This window comes from Anguilla anguilla, chromosome 14 (genome assembly GCF_013347855.1).
Source record: "Anguilla anguilla isolate fAngAng1 chromosome 14, fAngAng1.pri, whole genome shotgun sequence".
Classification (NCBI taxonomy): domain Eukaryota; kingdom Metazoa; phylum Chordata; class Actinopteri; order Anguilliformes; family Anguillidae; genus Anguilla; species Anguilla anguilla.
In genome coordinates this window covers 12085272-12101296 of record NC_049214.1, presented here as the reverse complement: position 1 = coordinate 12101296, position 16025 = coordinate 12085272, and the positions used below count along the sequence as shown (strand labels likewise).

Genomic DNA, 16025 nt, shown 5'->3' with positions numbered 1-16025 from the left:
CCCATATTTTCTGAGAAAATAAAGTTTGCTTTTTTGCAGCTACTAGCACCATCTTGGAACAAACTAGGTTGTGACGTCACTAGGATGGTTTTGTCTCGACTGCTCAAGCTATTCTTATAACTAGAATGCTGACTTTCAGTCATAGTAGTTTTGCCTTCCCACTAATCCACAGCATCTGGCTTCAGTCGGTTTGTGGTCCAAAAATCAAATAATCTGCGTTGATCAAAGACCCCCTACTTCATGTAATCTGACTTCATAATAAAGTGGTCACAGCAGACCTGTCACCACCGTCCCACAGAGCAGCCAGCCAGAGGAGCAGTAGTTGCGGTCTCATCAGAGGCAGTTTGTGAAAATAAGTTTTGTTTAGTAATACTCGTTTTAGCGTCCCAGGGCCATACAAAGGGCCCTCCTTGGGTTATCTGTTTTGTTTTTTCCTCACGATTCATCATTGCGCTCATTGAAAGTCAGCAGTCTAGTGACAGGAATAGATTGAGCAGCCAAGAGAAACCAAAGCAAATACAGGCCAATTTCAGATCTGAATGCAGGGCCATACCTTGTCTCAGGTACAAAAGCAAATGAAGCAGAGTCATGTTATCGAGTGCTTTATGTCCCCTTTAAAGTGAGTGCAAGTGGACCCACCATTCAGAACAGCGCTCTTTATTTCAACACAGAGAATTAAATCGACAAGCCTCCGTAGGCTAATTGAGGGCGTTCACAGGTCAGGGTTGTAAAGCTTGGTCATATGTACACAGTTTTAGGGAAATTTCAGATTTCCAAATGAAACATGCATTTTACTGCTTTTTTTTTTACGGCTCATTAAAGAGAATGAAATTGAACAGAGTGAACCTGCCTGGTGAACCTCCTGACGGACCTACGCCCTCGAGGTGCCCATGCCACCTGGGCATCCGTGGATGAAGAACGGTGCTTTGAGGCTGGCTTGTGCTCCGCTGTAGCACACCAGGGCTCCCGGAATGGGTTTACATAACTCTCAATTGGGCCTGCTTTCAGTCTGTAAAGCTGCTTCACTGGTCTGAGTGCTCATCTTCACCTCCTAGTAGCAAAACAGACCCCGGGGACTAAATATATTTTAATTTCACGCAAGCATCACCCATGTTCTGCTTCTACCATTCAGGCTACAAGATTTCATAACACAACATCCATCATAAGACGAATGGCATGTAATGTTATATGGCAGGTTAGCTGTATAATGGTATTTAGTTTTGTTTACAATTGTTGGTTTGTTTGGCTAACTTTACACCTATTGATCATACATGGGCCTTCTGTGTTGTCTTGTGGGATCGTACTTTTGTATTCCTGAGACTAACACTGATGCTCTCCACTTTTGTAAGTCTTTCTGGATAAAACATTCACTAAGTGATTGTAATGCAATAGTATTTTTTCAGTATTGTGGGAAAAAAAAGATTTTTGTTTTTTTCTTTTCTGTCATGACTGCACAATTCAAGGAAATACAAACAGGATGTGATTATAGTTAACTGCAGCACCACTTTTGGAAGCATCATTGGCAGAGTATCCTGTGATTAAAACAGGAACAACAGACTAAATGAGTTCACAAATACTGAGCGGAGTCTCTGCATAAACTATGAAAAACCTGGACCCCAAAACAAAGCTTGGATAGAGGGAGCCTTGCAAGACATTCTAATTGTTCATGCCTGAAAATGAAAGCCTTCTAATTTTCCCCAAAACACATTCCTCTTTCAACCTTTATAATTTTCACTCTTTCCACTTTCACCTCTCAACTCCCCTGCCTTCCTAACTCACTTTTTTTGTCCTTTAAAAAACTCATGCTCTGCAAAAAAAAAAAAAAAAAAAACATGCGCTTTTTATTGAGACAGTAGTGTCCGGGGGCAGTGTGCTACGAGAGGAGGGGGCTATTCTTAGCCACTTGGCCACGTACGGGGACAGCCTCGCGCAGCCATGCTGCTGCACCACTCTCACGCGCTGAATGTGAGTTTAGTGGAGCGTGGCACAGCCTTCAGAATGCACCGGGAGACCTGATTGCCCCCAAGGCCAGGCAACCATCAGACAAGCAAGCAGCAGAACAAAGGCAGCGACAAAAAAAACCCCATCAAAACCCTCTCCGGCTGAATATGTCCATCTGTGCATCCCTCTATTTATATCAGCAGTCATATGTGTTTAAGAATACGGTGCATGTGCCTAAAACAAATCACACTCCCAATCTTAAGAACTACTTGTCTTGTTGCCAAGTCCACCAAAGGGGAAGGACAGTGAATGGAGGGGACAGATTGTGTAATATCTCCTAACAAGAGCTACACACATTATAAAACCATGCCACCTCAACCACCACATCCCATTTCCATGGCAACAACATCTGCAACATGACTGGCTATGCTACACAGAACCATACAGCTGCTCTGCGGTTACCTCCTCTCATTTGTCCATGACATGAACGTGGATTGTCTGTTTAGTTGCATAAAGATGGGGCAACGGCATTCTGTTAATGTCTGGAGCCTGAAGGGTAAAATCCTCCAGCATTGTCTACTATAATGATAACCATGCATATAGACAGCAGTGTATACAGGAAACTGGTGAAACGGTTCTGCAATGAGAATGGATAGCTACAAATCTTTTCAGTTTAAGAGAGGCAAAAAGTCATTGATACTATGTGCATTATTTATGGAATATGGATAAAGTAACATTTTGTACTTTAACTGGTTGATGCACTCATGTTCATGCATAATAGTGTATCTATGTGTGCATTTGGCTTTGTGCATGTGTGCGTGCGTGTGTGCCTGCGTGCGTGCGTGCGTGCGTGCGTGCGTGCGTGCGTGCGTGTGTGCATGTGTGGTGTATTTGTTTTTCAATTGGGCTTAAAACACCAAAGCAGCAGCCCTGATTTGTTTTCTGAAGGGCTCATTCAGATTGAAATTATACAAAGCACTTGATGCCTCTGACAACTATTATTATAATTTATTTCAAACAGTTGTGCCTTTTAAAAACCCAGGATGAGGAGCAGGAAGAGGAGGAGTCATTGTTTCGAATGGGTTTAGTTCCTGCTTGGCAGGAGACCTGACACACATATCCAAAAATGGCATCACTTCCAAGTGCAGGACCAACTGCTTCAGTGTGCTTTCACGTGTTCTCTCCATACTGTACTTTTCCAGGACTCCCTTCAGTGGCCATCTCGACAAACTGGCTGTACGCACTGTCAGTGCAAATCGGCACATTACAGTGGGCTCTGCCAGGGTGGTTTGGCCAGTCCAGGGAACATGGGGCTCTACTGTTGCCTGGAAAAAGCCGCCAATATTCAATGATGATAAAAAGGGTAGAATAATGTCTTTACTGATCTACAGCTCCCAATATTTTGTATTGATGTGCTGTAATGTGACTTACAAGAATCCCATTGGCCCAGACAAATTCAGATACAGTAGGTCTAGGTCTTGTCAGGTGATTCACAATATGACATGAATCCCAACTACGGGTTCATGTAACAGCACATATCCCGAAATGCGATTGTCATATATGTACATGTTGGGAGCCACAATTCAGCATGGGGTACATCCACGTACACTGTCAATAATTCTTAGAATTTTAAATTAATTTTTTCACACCAAAATCTACTGTTCATGCAAGGAAAATAGCCTTGGGGAAATCGCTGGAAGAACTCAAGGACATATTGGGATGGTGGAACAACAAAACGTGATCCTTTAGTGGTAGGTAAGGGAATGACAAAGCCACACTGCTTGCATAAAGTGATACTCCGCAGGGTAGCATGGCAATATACTGCTTCTGCAAAACGCCTCTCTGTGCACCAGTCTGACAACTAAAACACCCCCTTTATCTCACCCATCTGAAAAACCCTAATCTTGTGTCTCAACCAAACCTGCCAGCCATACAAAGCCTGCAGCCACTGCAGAATCTACTGTAAAAAAAAAAATGAAGATGAACACTTCTCCAATCCCATTCAATCCTCACACGGTGAAACACGGTGTATTGTCATTTATTTTGTAAGATTAATGTGCATCCCAAACAAAGGACACTCAAGCCAGGTGCTAATGAAGGGGGGTAATAAGGGAGGGCAGAGAAAACAAATCACCAAGCTCGGCAACTGAATAAGGAAGTAGTCAGAGAGCCGTGGGCAGAGAAAGACACAACAGCAGGCAGACTGAAGCACCAAATGCAAAAGCTGGGTAGATGAAAGAGGAAGACTGCTGACTTGTTCAGCCATGGGAAGAACATGAGTATTTGTTTGAGCCATCTGCTGGGGACAGTTACTATAGACCATTTTGGAGCGTACATAACGTTTACGTTTACTGCAGACAGTTGCACACGACATTCTGGTGGCAGAAAACAAATACAATGATAAGAAGAGAGTCGGCCAAGTCCCTGAAACATCGTCAAAATGTCTGGTGTTGCTGGCTATCAAAGGAGAAATAACAAAAAACTTATTTTGAATACCATTGTCGAATACCCCCAGTAGCTGCACGCCATTAAAAGAACAGAGTAGACTGATTGTACAATTTGTAGTTTTCGTGCCTGCAATGCCCATCTCATATCAGGTAACGTTTCTTCCAGGGCTCAACACACACAAAGCCAGAAATGAATGAAGTAGGCTGACCGTTGATAACTAAGCAGCTTCCATGAAGTTAGATGCTTCCACAAAGTTAGATGCTAATTCATAATGGGAAACGCTACTGACTGATATTAGCTAGCAACTTTAGCACGTAGGCAGGAGTAGCTTGTATACAAACCGAAACGCTCATGATAAATTTACAACATCATTCAGTTTATAAGGCAAGCATAGAATGATTAAACTGGCATATGATCATTTGGCATACACCCAGATAGCTAGCGACTTCGGGCCTGATCTGTACCCGCTCTGGCTCGACAGTGCTGACTTCGGCCAGATTCGATGCAGATTAGGCCTGGAGTCGCAGGCTAAATTATTCTTGTGACTTCAGCCATTTGTATCCAGGTTGCCTGTGTCATTCCAATATGTAGTGAGGTAGCTGAAAGTGGATTCTCTGCTCTAAGTAGAATAGAAAATGTTCGAATGCATCTCTTGACAAAAGATAATCATTGTATAAAGATGGCACAATGGATCTGGCCAAAAATACATTTCTAAACGTGAATGTCACAGAAAGGTTGCTTGTTACAGAGGAGAAAAAAAGTCACATCTTTAATTTTCACCAAAGCAAAAATCACCTTATCACACAGAACTCTGTGACTCATTTCGAAGGGCTGAAATTGAATGACACATTCACCGCTTTGCAGTTTCTCTAATTGAAATTCCCTTTCGCTTTTCAGCTACAACAATTCAGCACAAGGTGATGAGCTTCAGCTTGGGGAACAAAAGGGAAGAGAGGGATACAAAAGGGTAGAGATGGCAATGTGACCTGCCTTTTGCCAAAGAAATCCTGCAGGTGAATCATCTTCCACATTATCTTCTAGAGACTAGGGCACACAGAGCAATTACAAAGAGTGATGAATGGAGAGGGATACAGGCATGCGTCCCCTTTGCTTCTTCTAAACATTGAGAAACCCAAATCAAAAGCACCCATAGAGAGTAATATTCCACACAGCGCCAGGAATACTTGCAATCTGTCAATATTTAGAGCCAAGAGACATTTAATCATCTCAACTGTTCCTGAAATTCATGATGGTGGCCAGGATGCAGTGTCTGCGCCCGAATGCCCCACCATTCCAGTCCAAGGACCGGTACCGTCCCACCAGCGCCCTCTGGTGTACCTTCCATCAAAACCCGCCATGGCATTTCACTCAGCCCCTACCACATGACCCCAGCACGAAACACCTGACTGAGAGATGGGCAGCAAAACACATCTGCAAGGCTGGCAGTCCTGGAACAGCAAGCCCACGTTGACAGGAACACCTCCGCCACAGCTCAGCAGTCAGGGCAGAGAGGTGCCTGTCACTATCGAGGCGGCAAGCCGCGCTGGGGGCTGACACCACAGTTTGGACACGCCCCATTCTGACGACAGCAGGTGTGTGACTGAAAGGTGAGGCCAGCAATGCCTCAGCACAGGGATGACAGGGTAGGCCTGCCAGGTAAGTCGACTGCCATTGAGGAGGCCAGAAAGAAGGCCTGCTATTCAGAACAGGCCTCTGTGGTTGAGATTGTGTCGCGCACAAATATGTCCCTATATATGTATACATTTGATACCATTGAGGCCAGGGGTCCATACAGGTCATCGACCATAGCCAGCCTATAGTACTCTTATGCACACAAACCAGAGGTTAATATATTACATTAAAGCAATTTACACATAAAACAATTCAGCATAACAGAACAGCCTTCTACCACTAGTAAGGCCTGTCCAAAGATCCTGCAGGCATTCATATCATCATATCATATCATCCTTACACTAATCCTAACACTTTTTTCTGGAATAAACTAGAAAAAAAAGAGTGCACAAATAATTCCAAGTCCGAAGGGCAGCGAGTGCACGCACTGAGACAAGGAAATTCCTCCAGCACTGCCAAGGACCGGGAGTCCTGTAGACAACAGCTGGCGACCTCTCACATGCAGAGACGGTCCATCCAGATTTGGTTGCCAAAGTGGACCTTAAGGCGTTGTTTCTCCAGATTACTTTGTAAGCAAGCTACCTATCACATGCTTTCCCTTGTCTGCTATTACCTTTGCCTTTGGTTCTTCTTCATGAAAACCAACACAGGGAAATTTCCTGGCACCAGACTACTGCTACCATTGGCACGACTAACTGACTGTTTCTTTTGTTATACGGACTATTCTTTCTTTCAGATTGATATCATCACTTCACCAAAACAAATGAGTCACTTCAACACTGACAAAACATCAGGCCGCATCTCATCAGTTCAACAGCCGCAATACACAGGCTATGTTTAGATGAAGCATGCAGTTTTCCCATTTATAATATCAGCACTGCGCAGACAGCCATTTTAAGCCTTCTAAAACTCCTAAAAATCACACCAATACCACTTGAGCAGCACCTACTCAACCAAGGCGCATTGATGCCAGAGAGGTTAAGCTATCCTCATACTGTCCCGATTATGAAAAAACATTTCTAATCCGTCTAGGTTTAATCTTACAATATAGTCCTGGCTTTCAAATTCAATCCGCAAAGGAGCTTGGCTTTAATGATAAAACCACATGAGACAGCCCCTAGATATTTTGTGGTGCAGACATCTGAAAATGACATCATGAACATCATCTTTTTTTTTTTGTAACGCTATGTTCATTTTGTTACAGATGGGGTGGCAACATCATCGGCCAAGTAGTATTTTATATAAGAAAAACTAAAAGAATAACGGTTTCCTATGACAAATCTGAAATAATAATTATTATTATCATTACCATTATTATTATTTTAGTTTTTGACAGAATATATTATCTGTTTTACTGAAACAACAGTGGCATTACATTACATTGTTTTTCAGTGACAAAGCTATTTTAGAAATAGAGAATTTCCAGAGCCACTATGATTTACAGATGTTTAGAAAACAGTATGTGCCAATGCTGATATTACAGTAGTTCAAGTTTTGTTGCTTATGGAAGTGTAATGACAATTTATGTTGATCGATAGCTTCTCCCAGCAATGCAGTTAATACTGAGTGGGGCTAGGAAACAGAATCAGTGCATGGAAGATAAATAGCCTTAAGATTAAAATGTAAACATTTAACCTGCTTGGGTTTTACATGTTTCAGATGTGTAAAAGAACTTAAATGACCTTGGTTATATCAAAGTATTTGTGAAGTTAGTGATATACATAAAGACTCGTGGTAATTTAATATTTTTTGCACATTTGAAGCCTTTAGTCAGAAAAGTTTCTGTTATGTGTATGTGTTATTCGTTTGTTTTCCTGTCTTTTTGGGATGTTGAATGGGACTGAAAAAGCCTCAGCTGGACCTCCGTACTCCTGCGCAAGTACCTCAGTGTGAAGGGAGGAGTGTCTCAGCTCAGTGATGTCATAAATATTGAAAGTGCTGACATAGGCTCTACTCCCAGCTCACATGTGAATAGCATAGCACTAAACATTAAAACAGCATCTGCAATGAAAAAAAAACATAAGAGCTTTTGATTAATGAAAAAAGCCACTATTGCACCATTCTATAATGAAAAATTCTTCTGTTTAAAAGCCAGGAAACTCAATAGAACTGTAAAGCGGGGCTCTTTCCTAACCTATGCAAATCCCCTGCTGAGCACAGTCTTTGTGCCACATGTCATACACTTCAGCTAGCCATACTGCGTAAAAACAAGATGCTACCTTTTGCTTGTGGTTTCTCACACAAAACACATATTTTTTAAAATAAATCAATTAAAAAAAAGATTACATTATGAAACAATCTCACTGTCCTACAAAGACAAAGGAGCCCACAGAAACCCAGTGGGTTGGAATGAAAAGTGTAAGTTTTTCCATTCTCATTTTCCACAAGTCATATGCAATAACCTTGGCTTTTACAAAAATAAAAAATGCACATGATGTGTCGATTTTGTCGCTACAATTATTTAACTATGTGCATACAGATTTTTCTTGAGCCAAACAAATACAAATGTTGCACTGACTCAGTGTAGATATTGTGAAATATAATCATGGATGCCAGATTGCACATTGTATCATCACTCAGCAATACTAATAATGATTAAGAAAAACCTTTTCAATCCCTTTTCAATAAGTTGGCGCGTCATTTAACAAGAATTTTTTGTAGTTTGAGATAATGACAAACATTGTCATATTGACAAATACCTCAAAAATGACACAGCAAAAACAGACATGTGCATACACACTCTGCTCAGCTCTGTGAGAGCTTATGTATAATGGGAGCATATGGCTAGCATGCAGGAGGGGATGTTTATGTTGCCTGTTGGTGGCAATGAATTGAAAATGCTCAGCCACAAAGAGTAAATAGAAGTGGAAAATACACATGTAACTATTTACTGAAACCAACTTGTCTGTCTGAACAAACCACCAGGCTAGGGAGAACAGCTTCTGCCTAACATTTCTCTCTCATTCTCCCTGTCTCTCTCTCTCTGTCTCTCACACACACACAGGTGCAGCAGACTCTTTGTCTGGAACACAGGAACTGTCAGGAGGGATATTTGGATGCAGTAGCTTGCTCAGTTATACCTCTCTGGGTTCAGGCTTGTTCCCTATGCCACAACCCAAAACGGGAGACAGGCACTCTCATTATCATTTGGTCTTTGTGTGGCTCCAGGGCCATACAATGCTACAGCTGCACAGGAACAGCTTCCCTGCAGAGACATATCACCTGCCACAAAAGAAAGAGTGAAAGAACTGCAGACGTTCTGACAATCTACTTACAGTACTTGCACTTGTCAGCACAAAGTTCACCGAATCAATTTTCCTGTCATGTTTATTCGTTTAACTGCAGCCCTTCTACAGCGTATCGCTCACGTTAGAATGGTCCATTCAATCCTGAAAACATGACCATATTGGCCTGTCAGCGCCCCTCTAGCTCATGCCCATGCCGTTATGTCACTGAAGGGCCCTGTGCAGGTACCTATACAGGCTTAAAGAGAAATCTCCAATCTCGATTACCCTGGCTCTTTGGTGTGGAATGTTTATGTTCCTAACATGCAGCATCCCACACTGTATCCATTAGCCTGCAGGCTCTGCAGCTCCTCGTTCCCTGACCCTTCCTCATCTCCACACTCACCCCCAGAGTGTGTAGCCTTTAGAGCTGGGGATACAAACATGGAATGTGTAGGATGGGAACGACAGCACCCATGTTGATATAGTTGAATTCACAATGGAAACAGTGTTGCCTTAGTTTTGTTTCAGTGTTTGTGTTCATGGATAGTTCTTACCGATACACTCTCTACAGCAACTTCTGATTCAGAGCAAAAAAAAGTACAGTAATTTAATTGACAGTATATAACTCAGTTACCCATAATACTCGTAAGGACTAGTAAAATCACAGTACAGGACAGTGCTTTTTGCCTCTCATCAGAACAGGCTTAACAATTTCAGTTTCATGAGTTCAATATATTTGCAAAGATATACGGCACATAAAATCCAAACAAAAGACAAAGCCTATGTTCCTACTCAAGTCTTACAAAATGAGTGGCCAAATGACACTGAGCAGATATCAATTATAATACAAAGGCTCAGCTACATTAACAGCAGGAGTCATGTAGCTTCAGAGAACAATCCTACAGGTTAGAACAACCACCCACGCAGAAATACTGCTGTAGACAGACACTGAATTACAGTGATGCAGGGAATTCAGCATGAACCAAAACACACATTAGAATCTAGTTCATTAACTGAAGGCAAAACAGTGGAAGCAGTACTGCCAGCAACCTGCAATGGTGCTTTGTTTAGTCAGTTCTAGCCATCTAAGTGAATTAGTAGTGAACTTCTACAGGTCAGTGAACCTTGTAAGCATAAATCAAAGCACACAAACTTTGTAAATGCAAAACTAATGTCGATGCTACACATTTCTGAAGATTTGGAAAAAGGTCTTTATTCCATAAATCAAAATATATTCTAATACAGTGGTATTAAATCCATTTCAAAATATATTTTGGCAGTGGTTGCTTTCAGTGATGTAACGAATAAAAACTGTCACAAGGGAAATATTGAGAGCAAGTGCACCTTGTTAAATAAAATTATAAGACTAATATGAGAGAAGTGCTTAGATAATGATGAACATTTGGGTCCCTCCTTTGATCAAAGAAGCCATTTTAATTAAATCAGCGCAAAAATGAAAGCAGCGGAAGCCGCATCCCTCGTGCGCGCACATCCTGTTTCATTTCCTGGAGGATCTCTGAAGCGTTTTGATGCTACTGTCCATTTCAAGTGCTTCTGCTGCAGTCCTGCCTCTTCTGCTCAGCAGAGTGTAGTCACTCTACACAATTTGTAACGCTTAGGATATATTTTTTACAAGCACAAATTTCCTAAATGCAGTGAAACAAAGCTCTATATTTCGAAATCAGAGTGGGACCAAAAATGAAATCAGAAACTCTGAAATGTTTTTTTTAAATCTGTAAAATATAAGCTGCAACCAATATACAATAAGGAAATAAAAACTGCTAACATCGCATTGTGTGTGTATGTTTGCAGCACATAGGGTTTTTATGTGTATGTGCCCACTCATGTATGTATTCACATCCCCCCACCCCCCATTTAAATTTAACAGTTTCTATTTATTATGTGTCTCAGGCTTGTGATGAAGGCATCACCATGCTATGGGGTAGCGGCAGGAAAAGTTCATAACCTCAAACTGGGATCTTCAGTTGGCCTTTGGAAGCAGTAAAAAGCTGCTGATATCCCAGCCCAGCGATAGTGAGAAAAATGACACAAGCACTCATAAACATTTAAATGTTATGTGAATAACCTAGCTAAAATGCTGAAGGTGTTTTAAAATATGAAAACACAAAAATGTGTCATATTTTATTAATATAGTTTATTAATATAGTTCAACTAAAATAATTAAAAGCATGAGGCATTAGCGTGTTTGCTAGCAAGTGAATTGAAACGGTTTCAAGCTTTTGTTTCATAATACATAATTATTACTGTATGGTTTCAGACTAGATGTCTGTGACTTACTGTCTGTGCAAATATTTCACTGTTCCGAATAATTATTATGAAGAGAATACTTTTCCAAGTTGGCTGCAAGGAGTCAAAGTCACAATGCTTTCTAAAACCTGCGCAGTATGTGTCAAACTGTTCAGATCATGGCTTCAATGTTTCTGTCATGTCCATTCGCTGGCTTTTCATGCCTAAAATCAAAATGTACTTTGCAGTTTAAACTGTCATCTGCACATACACCCATTTAAACAGTCATCTGCATAGGCACTCAGCCTTGGACACACCCCACGCCCCCCTCAGAGTAATCCTTTATACATTCTTTTTTTTTTTTAAATGTCTTTCAGGAGCAAGCATGCATTTCATGTTCTCCAGCAGGCTATGGGGAGAACATATGTGAGTCACAAGCCACAGAAATAACTTGTTACCAGGGTATCAATGTGAACTGTACAGCAGAACGCTGCGAAACTACTTTTCATGGATGTACTGTGATCCCCAGCTCCAGCTGCTATCATTGAGCTGCCTACTCCAGAAAGCCCAAAGACCCAGCCTCATTTAAGGCACTATTCTATTAATCCAATTTTGTTTCCTGCTAATCTATTCTATTAATCCAATTTTGTTTCCTTCTAATTTAATGCCAGTTGTTGCTGAGTTCAGCGATGCATAAGAAAAAAAGAGAGTAACATTAGCTGGAAAACATTCATCACAGCTAAGGACCAAATGCCTCCCTCCTTAATATTTCTGACAGCCGTCCGTTGCACGGTTACACAAGCAGCACAAAGGGAAATATGACTAAATAAGACTAAAACTAGGCAACACAACTTGTGACCACTGCTGATAATAGCTCAGAAGCTGATCAACCCCCACCCCCCAACACAGGCAGGGGTATCTTCTCAGAAGCCTTTATCAATTCAAAAATCGGGATCATCCAACTATGTACCTTAAAGACTCTGTCCACTTGTAAACAAACATGTTTATTAATGGCTAACTTCTCTTGGAAGCATGAATTTCACTATACAGATTGATTTTTGAGCAAACTTGTCACCAAAGTGCCTTTTTTCACATTCTTCCACTGTAGATGGAGAGTTTCTCCGTACTTCCCTGAAATCTTGAGAAAATACATGTGCAGGGATACTTTACATAAACACAAATACACCTGGTCAACTTAATCTTCACAGGTACTATAGAAAAAGCACATCAAGTGTTTACATACAGTAGGATAAAGTCATGCTAAACAGTGAGTGTTTTTCACACTAAAACCAGAATGATCAAAAAAAAGGTTCAGGTTCTGCCACGTGCGAGTCTTTCACTTTGTCACCTCAGAACCTTTTCAGCCCCCGATGATTCACTGCGACACCACCTGACATGTAAGACTTCATCACTGATTTCAGTGCAGCTCCCTCGGTGAGCTCAATATCGTGGCTCTGCACTGGATACTGGTGTACTGCCAAGAGACAACAGACTAACAGATGCGTCTGAAAGGCATTTACTTGCAATTACTAGACTAGTCGACGTCGGTACTTTCAGATGGTAATGAAGTCTCATATAAACATACAGTGCATTTCCTCAATGAATTACAGGAAATTTCCCACGTGATTTCCCCTCTTCATCTATGAAAAACTGAACTGCATTAAGATAATATCTATGTTATAATTTTCAAATGAGAATAAATTCTGGCTAAGCAGTGTGTGTGTGTGTGTGTGTGTGTGTGTGCGCACGCGTGTGTATGTGTATGTATATACACACAAATACATATACACACACGCACTGGCAGCAAATCAATCTATAAAGCATGCAGACATGGTGTACTGGTTTAGTTATTGCTGTAGAATGGGCAAAGTGGATGATCTAAATGACCTCAACCAGGGTATGAACATTCGTGCCCGCTGAGGTGGTTCCAGCATCACGGAAACAGCTGTCTTTCATGGATTCTCACTCACTGCAGTCTCTAGTTTACAGAGAATGGTGCGATAAAAAATATCCAGTTCTGTGGACATAAGCACCTTGTTAATAAATAAATAGAGGTCAGAGGAGAATGGACAGGCTTATTTAAGCTAATAGAAATACCACACATGCTCAAATAACAGCTGTTTAAAACAGTGGTGTGCAGAAGGGCATCTCTGATGCACAACGCATTCAACCGTGAAGCAGATGGGCAACAACAACCCACGAAGACCATGCAGGGTTCCACTGTTGTCAGCTAAGAACAGGAATTTGAGGCTACAGTTGGCACGTAATTACCAAACCTTAACAAATGAAGATTGAAAAGTTCACTTGATTTGATGAATCTCAATTTCTGCAGCAACATGCAGATGGAATTTGGTCTAAACAGGATGCCCCTTGTGTGAAAGGTGCAGGCGGGTGATGGTGTGAAATGGTGTGGGGAATGTTTTCTTGGCACACTTTAGACCCCTTAATAATAATTGCACATCATGTATCAATTTAATGTCACTGCATAGCTAAGCATTGTTCCTAACCGTGAGCAAATCTTATATCGCAAGAGGTTCTGCATTAACTGAGAACAGGGAATTGTTCGTATTTTCAGGCGCGTAAAAGATCTCTAATAAGCACGATCACGGTCCAAGACCAGTACCGCCAACTTTGCGTATTTCAAGGATCTGATTGTGTATAAACAAAATTTGAGCATATTTTCAGTATGCAAAATATCAACAAAATGACAAAGAAAGTCAAAGTGAATGCTGTTCAAAAATAGTTGTACTTACAGTTCTCAATAACGTACTCCTGCCATAGCAATACAAGGCGTTTGATTTTATTACACTGAGTTATAGAAGCCATTGAAACCACATGGAACATGACATGAAAATATATTCAAATTTAAAATTAATAAGTGCGCCTAAATTATTCAGACCTACACCAAAGTTTGATTACATAATATAATCAGAGCAACATCCATAATGCACGAGCGAATAGCTATTCATTACTATCGTACAAGGCTTGTAAAAGAAATATAAGCAATTTTATCACACGAAAAAGCGTGGGAAACTGAGAGGAGAGAAATATATATGTACCCATTTCGTTATTCATTTGAATAGCGGTGTAATACGGCTATTATACGAATTTTAACTTGCAATCCTGCAATAATTTGTGCTATAGCACGCGTTATGTAATACAGCTTCCACAAACCACTTTAATCCCGGACGAATAGATCCAAGGACTTTTGCGTTACAGACGCGTCCGTGGATTTAACAGTTAGGACAGTCCCTTCTCGTGCTGGTCGTTAACCAGGTATGTTAAGAAGTTTGGTGGCATCAGGCAATCCTCTTTGCATGGAGTTAAAAACTTTAACTTATAATATGTAAGCAAAACAATACATTAACTCACCTGCTTGTCCAGAGTCTCCTTGCCCGCCGTGGAAACCTTTGGCGCGGGGACCCTTTCGCATGTGCATCCTTCTAACAAATATATCCCAGAAGGGCGAGTGCTTTGGTCGTTCTCAAAATAAAACAGGACGTTTTGATACAATGCGAAATATTTTTCATGCCAACGGCTGTTTTCCGTCGTCTTTTTACTGAGATAGCCGCGTTTTGTCCCCTCTTTGCGCGCGACCATGGATAGATACAGTGCGTGGCCCTCATTGTACCGCACACTTTTCTGCATTTTCCGACTCAAATCACTTTATACGTAATTTATTTGCTCAACACCATATCCTTGAATTTGCACCCTTTTTAGATATAGCGAGAGAGAAAGTTGACAGTCTTTACAAAAATAAAACACAAAGCCACCGACGCGTACGGGAAAGTTGGTTTGCTGGAGCTGCGTTCTGCAACGCTGCTGCCCATATCCAAAAGAATCCCCGAAATTATTTATCCAAACAAGGAACTCACTCAACCCATGCCTGAGTACATGCAACTTTTAAAAGTGAAAACATATCCTCGAAACAAAACAACTTGCATATAGCATGTTCAATTCAATTGAACGCTTATCGTGCACGCAGCCGAGTAAAACAAAAATAGATCCAGTGAACAGACGGTAAAAACAGAATCACGATTGAGATCAGCCGTAATCGGCTTTGACACCAATTTAAAGGGACAGGTCTCTCTTCCTTACGTGCTGTTTTATGTATGGGAGTCCGCTGGAAGGAGCGCGCGTTGCGGTTCAGCCAAGCACATTTCATTAGTAGAAATACAGGCGGAGCAGAGAATCACGCTGCGTTTGTGTGTGTGTGTGTGTGTGTGTGTGTAAGGGGGGGGGGGGGGGGGGGGTTGTTGAATTAACAGCCGCAGTACTAATTTACGTTGGCGATGTGCAGAACAATATCTTTGCGCTCCATCAACATAAACACCAGGTTTATTTTCATGGGGCAGAATCGCTTCTTGTTCCCCAGTGAACATGTTTTATTGGCTGAGACCTGTTGGTGTTTGGCTTGGCAATGTTTAATAAAGGATTATTATTTTAATTTGCCACAGTAGGTTAGGTGCACATGCGAGGCTGTCATAAATCAGTGGACTTGTAAGAATATTATAATCTAGTTTAAAATCG

The 16025-nt window shown here is 41.3% G+C and overlaps 1 protein-coding gene across 2 annotated transcripts in view; it reads right to left on the bottom strand.

The window, feature by feature from the left end:
* Nucleotides 1–15668, bottom strand: part of LOC118212137 (ras-specific guanine nucleotide-releasing factor 2-like) — a 47651-nt gene extending 31983 nt beyond the window's left edge. For both annotated transcript variants that reach the window (XM_035389764.1, XM_035389765.1), the window contains exon 1: nt 14868–15668. In XM_035389764.1, the coding sequence (XP_035245655.1) occupies nt 14868–15143 (276 nt within the window). In that variant the 5' untranslated portion in view covers nt 15144–15668. The remainder of the gene's footprint in view (nt 1–14867) is intronic.
* Between the last annotated feature and the right edge of the window lie 357 nt (nt 15669–16025).